The sequence below is a fragment of the Xenopus tropicalis genome, chromosome 3 (assembly GCF_000004195.4).
Source record: "Xenopus tropicalis strain Nigerian chromosome 3, UCB_Xtro_10.0, whole genome shotgun sequence".
Taxonomy (NCBI): domain Eukaryota; kingdom Metazoa; phylum Chordata; class Amphibia; order Anura; family Pipidae; genus Xenopus; species Xenopus tropicalis.
In genome coordinates this window covers 45,676,481-45,690,593 of record NC_030679.2, presented here as the reverse complement: position 1 = coordinate 45,690,593, position 14,113 = coordinate 45,676,481, and the positions used below count along the sequence as shown (strand labels likewise).

The window sequence follows — 14,113 nt, the reverse complement described above, 5'->3', positions numbered from 1 at the left end:
TACTACACTGTACTTACCTTGATCCTACAGGAGTTCTTTCTAACTAGCTTTTACATAGTAAAGTTGGGTTGAAAAATACCGAAGTCCATCAAGTTCAACTGTTCCAAGTGAACCCGGCACACACATAAACCCATCCTGACCCATCTATACCCTCACATACATAAACATTGATACCAACATCAATACTAATTTTAGATTATAGTATCCCAGTAGCCTTGAATTTTATGCTTGTTCAAGAACTCATCCAAACCCTTCTTTAAGGCATTAACAGAATCTGCCATTACAACATCACTAGGAAGGGCATTCCCCAACCTCACTGCCCTCACCGTGAAAAACCACCTACGCTTCAAATGGAAGCTCCGTTCCTCTAATCTAAAAGGGAGGCCTCTGGTGCGCTGAACATTATTATGGGAAAAAAAGAACATCCCCTATCTGCCTATATTCCCCTCTAATGTACTTGTACAGAGTAATCATGTGCTCTTACAATTGCCTGTTCTCCAGAGAAAACAACCCCAACCTTGACAGTCTACCCTTATAGTTTAAATCTTCCATCCCCTTTACCAGTTTAGTTGCAGTCTCTGCACTCTCTCCAGCTCATTAATATCCTTCTTAAGGACTGGAGCCCAAAACTGCACTGCATACTCAAGGTGAGGACTTACCAGAGACCTTTAAAGAGGCAAAATTATGTTTTCATCCCTTGAGTCAATGCCCTTTTTATGCAAGACAGCACTTTATTTGCTTTAGTAGCCACTGAATGACATTGCCTGGAATCCAGATCCTTGCCCAGATCCTTCTCAATTAAGGACCCCCCCTCCCAACACACTCCCATTTAGTGTATAACTCACATTTATATTATTTCTACCAAAGTGCATTTTTCAACATTGAACCTCATTTTCCATTTTGCTGCCCAGTTTTCTAATTTAATCAAATCGCTCTGCAAAGCGGCAGCATCCTGCATGGAACTTATAGTTTTGCACAATTTAGTATCATCAGCAAAAATAGAAACAGTACTCTCTATGCCCTCCTCCAGGTCATTAATAAACAAGTGAAAAAGCAAAGGGCCAAGGACAGACACCTGCGGTACTCCACTAACCACACTGGTCCAATTAGAAAATGTTCCATTTACCACCACTTTTCATAATCTATCCTTCAGCCAGTTCTCTATCTATGTACAAATATTATGTTCTAGGCCAATAGCTCTCTATTTTATCATTAACTTTCTGTGCGGTACTGTATCAAATGCTTTAGCAAATTCCAAGTAGAAAATATAAAATATATATTGATATCTTGATTTGTATACTGTTTCTGTTCTTCACCTGTGGGTTGCACATGTGTTAACTTGAACATAACCTGGACTAGATAAAAACTAGCTAAAAGCCTGTGGATCTGAAACGATCAGTAAGCAGAATATTTCCACATAGCCAGGAACCTGGAGCTAGTTATGAGTTATATAAGCACCATGTCGACAAGCCATTTTTTTGTATTTCTTACATGTTGTTGCTCCAAGATTCAGGCCAATATGTTAATGTTATCTGTGTTAAGGTTTTTCTTTAATTTGAATAAAATGTTTTTATCAGTATGCCTTTTTATACATGTTTATGCATTTTAATTTGATGTTGTATATTTTACAATCCATAATGCAATAAAAAGACAGAATGGTCATTAAATACTTATAACTCATGTATATATATATATATATATATATATATATATATATATATATAACTCAGCCAAAATCTTTTGGCGATAAGCTTCAATGTCTTTCCCCACAGGAAGTTCTCACTGATAGTTCATTCATTTTTCATAGAATTCATATGGATTCAGCATGTTTTGGCTGCTTTCAGAGTTATTCCCAAGAAGACAGGATACATCATCCACAGAGGTCCACGACTGGCAGTGCTCTGCAGAGAATGGGGACTGCACCTCTGGGCCTGGGATTGTGTATGGGTTTGCAGGAGACTCCTCTTCTTGGTTGGAAATTTGCCGAATAACAAAGGTCAGGAGATTCAGTATCAGTTCCAAGAACTCAGCAACAGTGCAGACAGAAACGCCAATCCACAGACCCACCAGGCCTCCAATGCTGGAAAATAAGTCAACTAGCTGCAGAAAAGAACCAGGGTGAGGTACTGTAGTAAAGTTTTATCATTGTTAGGGTAAAATGGAAAGAATATATGCACTAGCTATTTTGCTTGTGAACAGATAAAACACAAGAAATTATAAAAATAGAACTAATTGGTTAAAGGGATATACCTAACACAGTAGGTTTGTCAGCTGAGCCACATGCAACCATATTTGCAAATTTGGTATTTTGGTTAACCTACTCTATTTCCAATTTTTTTTCTTTATAGAGATGTTCACTCTATATAGGACTGGCCTGGTTTGAATTCCTCCCAGAATATATTTTGCTGACACTTGGGACTCTGGATGCTTCAGCATTACCTGTAATTGTTGTACAAAGTTGTGCATTTCTACTTAGGTTGTGAAACTATTATATATATTATTTTAAAAAAAAAATAGTCACTGAAAGCCCTTACTATATACTGAATCAGTAATTTTGCAAGGGAGTAGCTGCAATTCTTAACATAGTCCACAACACAAGTTAATAATATAAGTAGCAACAGACAGTGCTGGAAATTTGTGAGAAATCAGCTTTACCTGCATAGAAGGTACTTCCTCAATCAGTTCATAGTTCAACTGCTGGTAATAAACTACAACTTTTACCACGTTGTCTCTGAGAGAGAAAGGGAAAAATACACTCCCAGGTGAATATTTACAATAAACGTTACTATTTCTGAAGCATCTATAAAAATACTGACTGGAGTAGGGCTCCTACAGGAATGCCTGCTTTGGATTACAGCAAAACCATTACCCAACCCTTTGTGATAGTCCCTTTGGCCTACTGCTTCTTGAGTAATATAAAGTAAAGCAGAATCCCAAAGAGCCCTTCTTCACCCACAGATAAGGAGAACCCTTTTATAAGCATTGGTTTATGGGTTCTGGTTACATTGAGAATATTCATCTGCAACCCACATGTGACCGTGTCCCATGAAATCAAGGCTACATGTCTCTCATGGAGTCAAGTCTATATATCTATAGTATTCTAAACCTGGTCAAAATGCACAGTATGAGCACAAGGAAACAGGGAGGGTAACTCCTTGTTGAAATCAGGTCACCTTGCCCATAATAAATGTTATAGGGCCATTATGTCACTGCAATTCTCCTGTTGTATTTTGTATTTAAAATGTAACATTTATCTGTGAAGCAGGTAGGTTACATTAGTATGCCTGTCTGGTATCCACAGGCCATTATCAGGCATATGATTCATGCCTTGTTTTACCCTTCAATTTTCTATTCCAGGAGATAAATTATAGTTTTGGAGCCTGCCCTCTTCACCTGCCAAAAGGCCATATTTAATCTATAAGCATACAAAAGCATTAAAAGGGGATGAGTAATCATGACAGACCCATTTGTGCTACTGTCAGATTGCTCTGTACTAATGCGGGGATTTCCAGAAAACCTCTTGGCAGGTCTCATGAGCAGTTTTTTTAAAAAAAGACCAACTTTCTTTAATGCAATAGAAGAAAATAATGTAATAAGAAATACACGTTTTGCTCTGTTCCTAGCCTGCCATAGACACCAATCAGATTGCAGAACTTAAATTACGATTAAGGGTTACTTGTCTCTGCAGTTATAACCATAATGCAGTGTTTCTACAGTGTAAAATTAGCAGTTGCCATTGGCAGGAACATACAGTAGATCCCTGTACCATGGATATTTGTTGTTTCATCATTTGGGTAGATTTGAAAATTTCATTCAATTTAGAGCAAACAAATAATGTCTCTTACAGGTATAATCAACTAAATTACTTTAATAGTTTCTTAGTTCCCTGCATGTTAGGCTAATGTCACACTGAGAGCTCTCCCTTCTGGCTGCTTCTCGCTAACAATAAAATGGCCAAACTGCCCCTAATTCTTGTTGACAGAGAACATTTTGTGAACATTTTGGCCAAACACCCACCCCCCCTTTACTAGAGGTGGCACACAGTTTCCTTTAAAGTCAATGGGAGGTGGCATAGGTGAATTCAGGTATTATAGAGAAACCGCCCCATGTGACAGTAGCCCTTTTCTGTATACTGTTGCTTATCAGTAACATCCCTCACCACTCCAATCGAAGTCCTAATGAATATAATGAAGGGACCATGAGAACCCAGAATAAAATGAATGGGCCAGAAGAACCTAAAAGTCTCCCAGCATTTAAGATCTTCAGTAAAATCAAGTTATCACATGTAAATGGACTGCACTTCTTTATCTAAATATGTATAAAGCTGGCTACTTACTGAAATAATACCTCGTGGAACATAAACCAAGAAACAGATAACAGGGATCATGATAGAACAAACAGCCATGTTTAATGCACTTTCTACACTGTTTTGTACAAACAGCAGTTGTGAAACACTTTCTCACCTTTTTTAAAGTTTTTTTAGTTTTATAAATGAAAACACACATCTGGATGGGTTGCCATGGGTTACTGGCCAGGTGCAAATTTGCCCATTGTTTAAAAATAACCTCCAATGAGTTTAGTTTGCCGCCAAAGCTAAAGTTAGTGGCATTTTTTAGGTGTTTTCTCCAGGTGTCCTGGTTTCTTTCATGGCCCAAAATTATTGTAGGCATGTTAGCTGGATCCTAATGTTTGCCTTCAGTAGGACCTTACACTGAATCCACCAAGCCAGAGAATTATGTGACTGATGGACAGTCTGTAGCAAATGATAAAATGTTTGTACTAGAAAAAAGAGGTTAGGAGCAATACTAAGGGGCACATTTACTAACCCACGAACGGGCCGAATGCGTCCGATTGCGTTTTTTTCGTAATGATCGGTATTTTGCGATTTTTTCGGAAAATTGTCGCGACTTTTTCTTTACAAATACGATTTGCGCGAAAAAACGCGCGTTTTTCGTAGCCATTCCGAAAGTTGCGCAAAATCTGGCGATTTTTTCATAGCGTTAAAACTTGCGCGAAAAGTCGCGATTTTTTCGTAGCGTTAAAACTTGCGCGAAAAGTCGCGATTTTTTCGTAGCGTTAAAACTTGCGCGAAACGTTGCGCCTTTTAAGTTTTAACGCTACGGAAAAGGCGCGACTTTTCGCGCAAGTTTTAACGCTACGAAAAAATCGCCAGATTTTGCGCAACTTTCGGAATGGCTACGAAAAACTCGCGTTTTTTTGTGCAAATCGTATTGGTAACGAAAAAGTCGCGATAATTTCCGAAAAGTCGTAAAGGTGCCGAAAAAAATTGCAAAAAATACGAAAAAGTCGCAAAATGTTCGTTTTCCAATCGGAATTTTTCCAATTCGGTTGGAATTCGTGTCTTAGTAAATCAGCCCCTAAGTGCTTATATGGCAAGCAACAGAAAGGGAAGACATTAGCATTAATATTACTTTTATGAAATATAGCTGTCAAACATCATGATTATGACATTTCCTACATTAACCCCCACAGAATTACCTGTGTATGGATTTTTGCAACAGCATGTTTATATAATAAAGTTACATTTGCCCTACAGCTCATTTTCACATCAGAATTTCAAATGTGAGATTAGGATTGTGGGCAGCTACAAGGAAAACGACAGTTGACCTGTGGGTTGGAAGTATGCTCATGTATTTGCATTATTGTTCATGGTTTCATTAACGGATGAAAGAACACACAAGCATCTCTATGGTATTGTACCCAGAAGGCAACATGCTTCATTCTTATACTTTAAACTAATTATGCCTTAGCTATGGCCCTGCAGCTGTTGAACTACAACACACAAACTCACAGATGAAGGCAGCCAGGGCATCCTGGGGATTTTTTTATACAACTGCTGAGAGGTGATTAAATAACATTAAAGTTATAAGGCTAGAACAGAAATTCGGCTTCTTATTTATGACTGCTATATATTTAAACAGATTACACCTATTTAGTTGGGAGACAATTATATGTCTGTAATTATTCTGCCTGTGTCTTTTACGTTCTGGCCTTGCACTCAACACTTTACACAATATACATTCTTTATAGGCATGTTGAATGTTTGGCAAATTGCATTACACCTGTACATCCACTGAGAAGTATTTTGCAGTATAATTTTTGCTTTTATATGCTAAAAGCTTGGCAAAATAATGATATTATTTTGTCTATCCCGTTCAGAATCAGGTGATGGGGACAAACAGATCTCTAGTAAATGTCTGGGGGCAGTAGAGGCTAGAGCATGCCTTTTAGTCTGATTTTTGTATTTTTATATATTTATAGTTGTAAAGCTTTCATGCAACCAGTTTTTCAAATAAATAAGTGGCCAAAATAGATGGTTGTTGGGCACCAAGGTGCTTGATGTCTTTCCATGTTCAATAGTTTAGCTATTTATCAAGGTTATAGCATATATGGGAGCTAGGAATTCTTAGTTAAAATGCTGTAACTTGCTAGCAAAATGGGTATGATGGAAAGATGATGCCCCAACCTAGGAGTTCTGTTTAGAACAGTGGCAAATGGGGCAACCAATCAGCTATTTGCTTTCAGTATTTGTCCTGCAGCAGACAGATTAAATGTAATTGCTGACTGGTTGCTGTGGGATACTGTGCTGAGGCAAATTTCCCACTAATGAGCCTTGCTGAGTTATCTATATTTTGTGAATTCTAATAAACATATGCCAGTTATTTTCATGACTGAAACTTCTCAGACACGAAAAATGTTTAGCGTTTATACAGTTTCCCTCTATATGCCCACGTTACCTAATGCTTTGTGCACTTTGAAATCCTTTTCTGCTTTGAAGACGTTTAGTGAAGGAATCCTAAGTAACAGAAGAAAGAAATCATTAAAAAAAAACCTGTCCATTGTCTAGTTAAACCAATCATTCTTAATTAGAGAACATAAATAAAGCCTGGGGCCCTACACACATAATTAGATATTTCTCACATATCCAGCAGTTAGCTCCTTTAGTTAAATGATTACCAGGAAACAATTCTGCCATTTATTTTACTTTATCCAGCAGCCAGTAATTGTATCACAGAGCACATCTCTTGCCCAGGGTGCTTTCCTGTCGGACATGTTGCATTTTGTTTTAATGCCGCTCACTCCAGTGTACCAGGGTTGAAAAGCAGCAAAGTGCAATTTAAAATGAATCTACTATTAAATACCTACTTAACACTGTGAGGCTAGCAGGCCAGTTCTGCCCATGTTCCACATTAATATAAGCCCTGGATAGGAATTGAAGAGTAATGCACACCTGCTAGTGGTCTTTTTTTCAAAATGGGGACCTTAAAAGGGGCAACATTTATTGCAAAGTGACTGGGTAGCCAAGGAAGTACCAGACATGTCTTGTGTATGTGTATGTGTATGACAAAGCACTTTGCAAGGGCTGATAATTTTGAAGACCAATGTTGCAAGATGGCATAGAAACCACTTGGGGGAGTTCAGTGGTAAAGTAAGTATCAGTGCACACTGATTGGCAACACTAAACCATTCACCAAGCAAGATATGAGTCTTTTCATGCTTTCCTAACACTTTAAATAGTATGCCAGGATACATTTATTTGCACCCCTTTCAACTGACAGTGGGGTGCTGGGCAGCTGTCATTTAGTAACAATGAAATGCCAGGTAGCCATAATACCAAGAAGGTAGGCTTGCATTAAAATGAGTTCTCCCTGTTATTGTTATTACGATAATCCTTTATTTATAGTAAGAGGATATCTTTTTTCATTTATTGCAACTGCCCTAATCATTGTTTTGTTTTTATAACCATCTCCCTGCCCTTCACTGGAAATCAAAGGAGCAATACTGAGTTTTGTAGCAGTTTGTATAAGAATAGGGAGTAACTGTGACTAATAATTTCATTAACTACCTTCTACTCCTCCACAATTGCTCCAAAGAAACAAGGAGGTGGGATCAACCATCAAATAAATATGCTTTAAACCCTTGATCTGCACTGCTTACTGCAACAAATTACAGAACACCATTGCTTATATTTAAAACTGATCATTTGTATTAATGTACTTACATTTCAATGAGGATTTTATATGTGCATAATATCATTAGGAAACCTAAAAGATTGAGCCTTTGAAATACTATATATATATGTGTGTGCTCACTGAAATGTGCCATAATTATAAAAAAAAAAAAAAAAAAAAAAAAGAATTTAAACAATGCTATAACAAGAATAGAGGAATTACATGATTATTGGGAATGGGGCTTAGGGATATTAAGCTGAAGTCTCCCAACTTACCAGGTACATACTGCTTGGCCACTGGGATGAAGACAGGGTGAGTTCAAAAATTTCCTCTCTGCCAGAAAGAATTCAAGATAGTATAAAGCTTGTGAATCTCATGCATTCAGTCTTGACAGGGGTATGCCTTACTGAGAGAATGCTATTCATGTGGTACAACAACATTGGTACATCTCTGCTTGGTGATAATGCTGAATGACTTAACTTTGAGGGTAGAAAAAATAAGAAATCTTGGGTGGGTAGTCACATGCATTAAACTTATAAATTAAAAGCTTTAGTATAAATGACATGTTATTATAGTACTGGTGGTGACTCCAGGAAGACAGTATTCCCTTAACAGTGCATGTAAACATGCTAGTACTTACTCACACTGGAGTGGGCAGTGACATTTCAGCTGATCGTGGGAGAGTTTGTATTCATACATTTCCACACAATGATCTATCATCAAAGTAGAAGCACAGGTTATGTTAATAATGTACAAAATAGACTCTTTGGGCCAAGAAGGCATATACTGGGAATTTCACTTACTAACGGAAGGCTCACTGATGTTACACAAAGGAACATTGGACCCTGGGGGCTCTGGAAACTCCCACATTCTGCAACCACAATTTTTGATCATCTTTGCTTGAGCACAGCTCTTCTTACAAGTCTGGGAAAAGGAAATACTGGAGTCACATCTAATTATATAAACTGGGCTGCTATATTACATTCAGCACGTACAGATGTACAAACACTTTTTTCATCCCTATATTTATGTTGTGTTTGTATATATATATTAACATTTGGTTACAGAGAGGGTAAAAATGGGAAAAAATTTTATATTTTTCCAGCTGTGGCATCTATAACATATGTAATAAGTCATATTTTTGTTTTCAAATATATAACCTATATGAAGGTGCAGTATATGGCACAGGTAACTCCAAACACTGGATTCTATATAATAATTGTTCTAAACCAGTGATCCCCAACCAGTGGCTCATGAGCAACATGTTGCTCACCAACCCTTTGGATGTTGCTCTCAGTGGCCTCAAAGCAGGTGCTTATTTTTTTAATTTCTGGTTAGCCGGCAAGCTTTAATTGCATAAAAAACCAGTGTAATTTCCAAACAGAGCCTTCTGTAGGCTTCCAACAGGCTAGTCAACATAGGGGCTAAAAGAGCCAATTATAGCTCTCATTGGCACATCCAGAAATGTTTTTCATGCTTGTGTTGCTCTCCAAAACTTTTTCCATTTGAATGTGGCTCACAGGTATAAAAGGTTGGGGATCCCTGTTCTAAACTGTACCTAACATAATGCAAGTTTAGTGAAACCTCAGTTGAAAATGATAAAAGGATATAAGAAGTTACCTAAGAGTGTGCCATTTTTGCATTCATGTTTGAATAACATCTTGGAGACTTATTTTAGTCTAATCACTTACAATAGTGGCTACATTCTCCCTTATATTTATGATAACATCTACATTCTTTAGAATTTAATACATCAGGGGACCTTCAAAAAGGTTCCCTGTGTAAAATTGAAATGTAGACCTAACAAATCTTTCTTTCTGTCTGTCTATCTATCTATCTATCTATCTATCTATCTATCTATCTATCTATCTGTTGAGAGGATCTGAATTAGCTTAAAGAATTGGGATTAAAAAAATGGAGTTTGAGAGCCTTATACAGAAATGGGTCCCTGAAAAAAGTTTATATTGTAATCAAATCCCTTTGATTATTAATTAGCCATCATAGGCCTGAAATGATTTAGTTTTATTTGAATTTGGTCCTTGTTGCCATGTGTGACTTTATTTTTATATCTTGGTTAGCACCAGTAGGGTTAACTGTAACAATATAATGAAACAAAAATATTAACATGCAAATTCACGATCCCATTACAAGCAAATTGTTTGTAAACACCTCTCGGCTGTAGTCTGTCCCATACACATCTGTGTAGAAATTCCTGATGTCATTCCCATTGCTGCATTTGCTACTGTATGGCTCTTGCAGACGTTTCACATGGACCTATTGGGAAAAGTTGTATGAGGCTTTTTTCTCGGTGGAGACATATGAGGCAGTGAGCATTTAAAAATCTAAGTTAAAGCAAAAAAGATATTATAGAGTAATTTACGTTAGTGACCATTGATAACAGAATCAGGGTAAAGGTCTGAGATAGAGAAAATCATAATGTTTCACGTGACACATGATACACAATGCTTGCTCTTCATATACATGGTAAACATTGGTATCAGATGTGCATCAGATATTTCAGTAATGTTTGCTACCCTTTTCCCTTGAGATTGAGAAACCCTTTACCCAACATGGGAATGTCATTAACAGCCACAGTTTGTGCCCTCACAAGCCCATGAATTGCTGCCTTCTCTATGGCAGTCCTATGTACTGAGCAGGGGTTTGTAGATGTGTCTTAGCACATGAAGAATAAATAATAAAACAGTACCTTGTTCTTGATCCTAAGATATAAGTAGTCTTTATTGGAGGCAACACAATTCTGTTGAGTTTAATTAATGTTTAAATGGTTACATTTTTTTTTGTAGAGTTAAGCTATGGGGATCCAAATTATGGAAAGACCCCTTATCCGGAAACCCCCAGGTCCCAAGCATTCTGAATAACAGAAGACTAATATGTAGAATACTACCATTTGCTTGTCCTCAACAGCAACTGCCATCTAGTGTGCCAGATAAAAAAATGCCATGATGGGCACAATGGCAAAAAACTTGTGATATACAGACAGAGTACTTAGTTCAGTTGCAAAACAACAACTAGTATTTTATAGCTACCCGAAAAGAACAAGAAATGAATATGGCTACTTAGCGTACAGTTAATACTGACGAAATACTATTTTGTTGATCCTAGATGCCCCCAGGAAGTGATTTGCAGCAGCGCTCAAACCCGCATATACAATAATGGGTGGAATATCCTACTGTTTTGCTATTTTTATAAATGCTACAGTGTCACATGAACTCACCTAATAACCTTATGTAATAAGTAATATATGTGGACATGGGGTTATTATCACTGAAAAGAAATCAGAGAGCTGCAATCTTGGGGTCATCATCTTTGAAAGTGTCCCCAAACTCTTGTGCCATTAGGAAAATAAAAATACACTCTGGGCATTTTGAGGCCTTATTTCATGTTGCTATTTAGAGTTAAACGTAACCAGGTCATTATCTCTTTCATTGCTTGAAATTAGTTGATATCTCTGTAACTTCAATGTCCATTTTACTAATGGAAAATAAAGCTCACAGGAGAATGTTGATGATTTGCAGGAAGAGCATATAAAGCCTCCAGTGCAGAAATGTATTCCAGACAGCATTTTTTTTACATTGAAAGCCTAACAACTAAACAACAGAGTCACTAAAAAAATAGTTATTGCATTTATGCTTCCCGCTTACATTTAATTGTCAGTACTGGTAAACTGAACTTAATAGAATTACAAATCTTTAGAATTTGATAATTTATTTTTAATATACATATTTTGATAACATGCATAGCATCATATTGGCAGTAATGCTTCTACCTTTACTATGCCAATATCTGATTCCTGTCCAGGTGGAACATTCACACCTTCATCCTCTGGGAATGGCATCTTCCCTTGGCCATGAAGGACAACTCGGAGCCCAGCTGTTGTGCTTAGACTACTTATGTACTCACTTTGCTCAATAAAAAGCTCCATTGTAAGGCCTGTTAAAAAGGTACAGGTTAAAAATGTATAGGTACAATTGAAGGGAAAAAAACAGATGGGTAACTGACTGGCAGTATTATAAAACAAACTAAACTTAAGGGCACGTTCCTACATCTGTGGTAAAGTGCCACCTACAAAAGAAATAGAAACAATCTACTTGTTCTACAATGAGTATGTTAAAATCTGAACATACTGTTTAATCCTATACTTGAATTCATCCCAGGTGACATATAAGCATGGTTATAGGAGACATGGTACTGTCAGGTTTGGGGGACCCAAAAGATCAAAGGGTCTCACTGCCACAAGCCCAATAAGTGATGGACCTGTCCCCATGCAGGAGGTTTAAGTAATATTGGACTGGAGGCTGCAATGAGGGAGTTTTGTTACAAAGTAAAAACAAAAACAAAAGATTACAGTCTTCCTATATTAATAATGCAGTCATGTTTCTATCATAAGTTTAAAATAAGATGGGATGAGCAGTAACCTATTATATTTTTTCCATTTTTCCCTGCTTAAGGGAGCATTTGTGGGAGCTATGTAGGGCCACTCTGCTATACATAGTTGTCAATATAAGAATATAATAGGACATTGTTAATACATCATAAGGAATCAGAAATTACCATAACTGAATCCCGCCTTTGTGGCATTAAGGTATTCCTCTTGTTGGTAGTTCTGCCAATGCTGAAGATCAGCTTGTCTTCGTCCATTAAAGGTATAACAAATACCAAGTTTAGGGTTCAAGAAAGGAGTAAAGAAGCTATAAAAATAAAAAAGCAGCAAAAAAAATGAAAGCATAATATGTATTTGTTTCACTTTCTACACAATACCACAACACTTAGACAAGGTTTATTACGGGTCCATAAATTAAACTCATCACAAATTCTTCCCAGTGCTTGGGTAGTCAAACTCCCAGAGAAATGACTACAGCACATAGATTTACATTCATTTCTCAGCCAAAAGTGCTACAAAACAGTGGGTTATCCATAGCTGTCAAGTAATTCCTGGTAACTATTGGTTTAAACTATGTCTGTTATGGTGCAGTTTTTCTTTGCTTTCATAAAGATCAATGATGACCCAAGATGTTGGTCTGAAGTTGTTTACAAATGTGCTTACCTTTCATTACAGACTTCATCATGAAAGATACAGGAGATCAGCATGTTCTCCAGTTGATGACCAAGCTCCATCTGCTCCTGTGGGGTAAGTTGGGATAGCGCAAATGTAAAGTTCCTGTCCCTTCCATGGCTGATAGAACCTTCCTCTGACTCATTTCCAGATGTAAAAGACAGGTATTCTGTTAGAGACTGATACTTTGAGGAATTGAGCTTTGACATGCGAGCACGGTTGAGGTTGCAAAAGGTAATGGCTGGAAAAGGAAGTCTAGCGCTATTCACTAGTGTCACTTTCTCCTGTGTTGGGTAACGTAAGAAAGTAGCTGTCAGTTGGCTGCATTGCCAAAGCATACAACACAGCACCAACAAGACAAAAGCAGCCCAGCAACAACTTCTCCACTGACCCTTTGAATGAATGATGTTGGGAACACCATGGGCTGAAGTATGACGTAGAGTGTGGCTGCAAATTGAGCGCAAAGATCTTCTCTGTGGGTATGCCATGAATATTGCTAGGAAAAAAAATCCTCAATTTTTGAAAGGCTTAACAGCTATATATAGTACAACTACAGGCCTTTTGGCTATATCATACTGTTTCCTTCTGTTTGCAGCACAGTTCTCTTAGTGAAAATATATGCTTTGGTGCTGAAAGGAAAAAGGAGCACAGGTATTTATATACCAGTGCACAAATGTATCCCTATAGGATGGGCAGAAAAGTCCCATAGGAAGGGATTCTACTGTTAATTAGAAGGTGTAATTAACACATAGAAAGACAGATTTAAATGAGCTTTTACATTCCCTGGGCAGAGGTCAGCAGTCTGCTTCTGTGATTTAGTTAGCACAGAAATCCATCAGATTAATCAATCAAAAATTCAAATATTCAAAGACACAGGCTGGTAATATATGTATGGGCACTAACAACTGAAAACTATGAAAATATAAACACTGCAGTGCAATTAAGATCGCAACAAAAGTAACAAGTTATGGCTTTATGTTGGTCCTCGGAAGAATATTATAATTGATTCTTCTTATCTGAGATAGCAAGGGTTTTGGGCTGCAAAAGCTTTAGAAGTGATTAAGGC

At 37.3% G+C, this 14,113-nt stretch overlaps 1 protein-coding gene across 1 annotated transcript; it reads right to left on the bottom strand.

Annotated features, from left to right (window-relative positions):
* Positions 1–1,685: 1,685 nt before the first annotated feature.
* Positions 1,686–13,459, bottom strand: scnn1gl (amiloride-sensitive sodium channel subunit gamma-like (LOC101734161)). The gene is made up of 10 exons (XM_018092212.2): positions 13,039–13,459; positions 12,546–12,682; positions 11,761–11,924; positions 10,143–10,247; positions 8,777–8,897; positions 8,614–8,686; positions 8,249–8,306; positions 6,759–6,817; positions 2,656–2,731; positions 1,686–2,100 (listed from the first exon to the last, which is right to left on the bottom strand). Exons 1-10 carry the CDS (start codon positions 13,383–13,385, stop codon positions 1,795–1,797), a joined length of 1,446 nt encoding a protein of 481 aa, XP_017947701.2. The 5' UTR covers positions 13,386–13,459; the 3' UTR covers positions 1,686–1,794.
* Between the last annotated feature and the right edge of the window lie 654 nt (positions 13,460–14,113).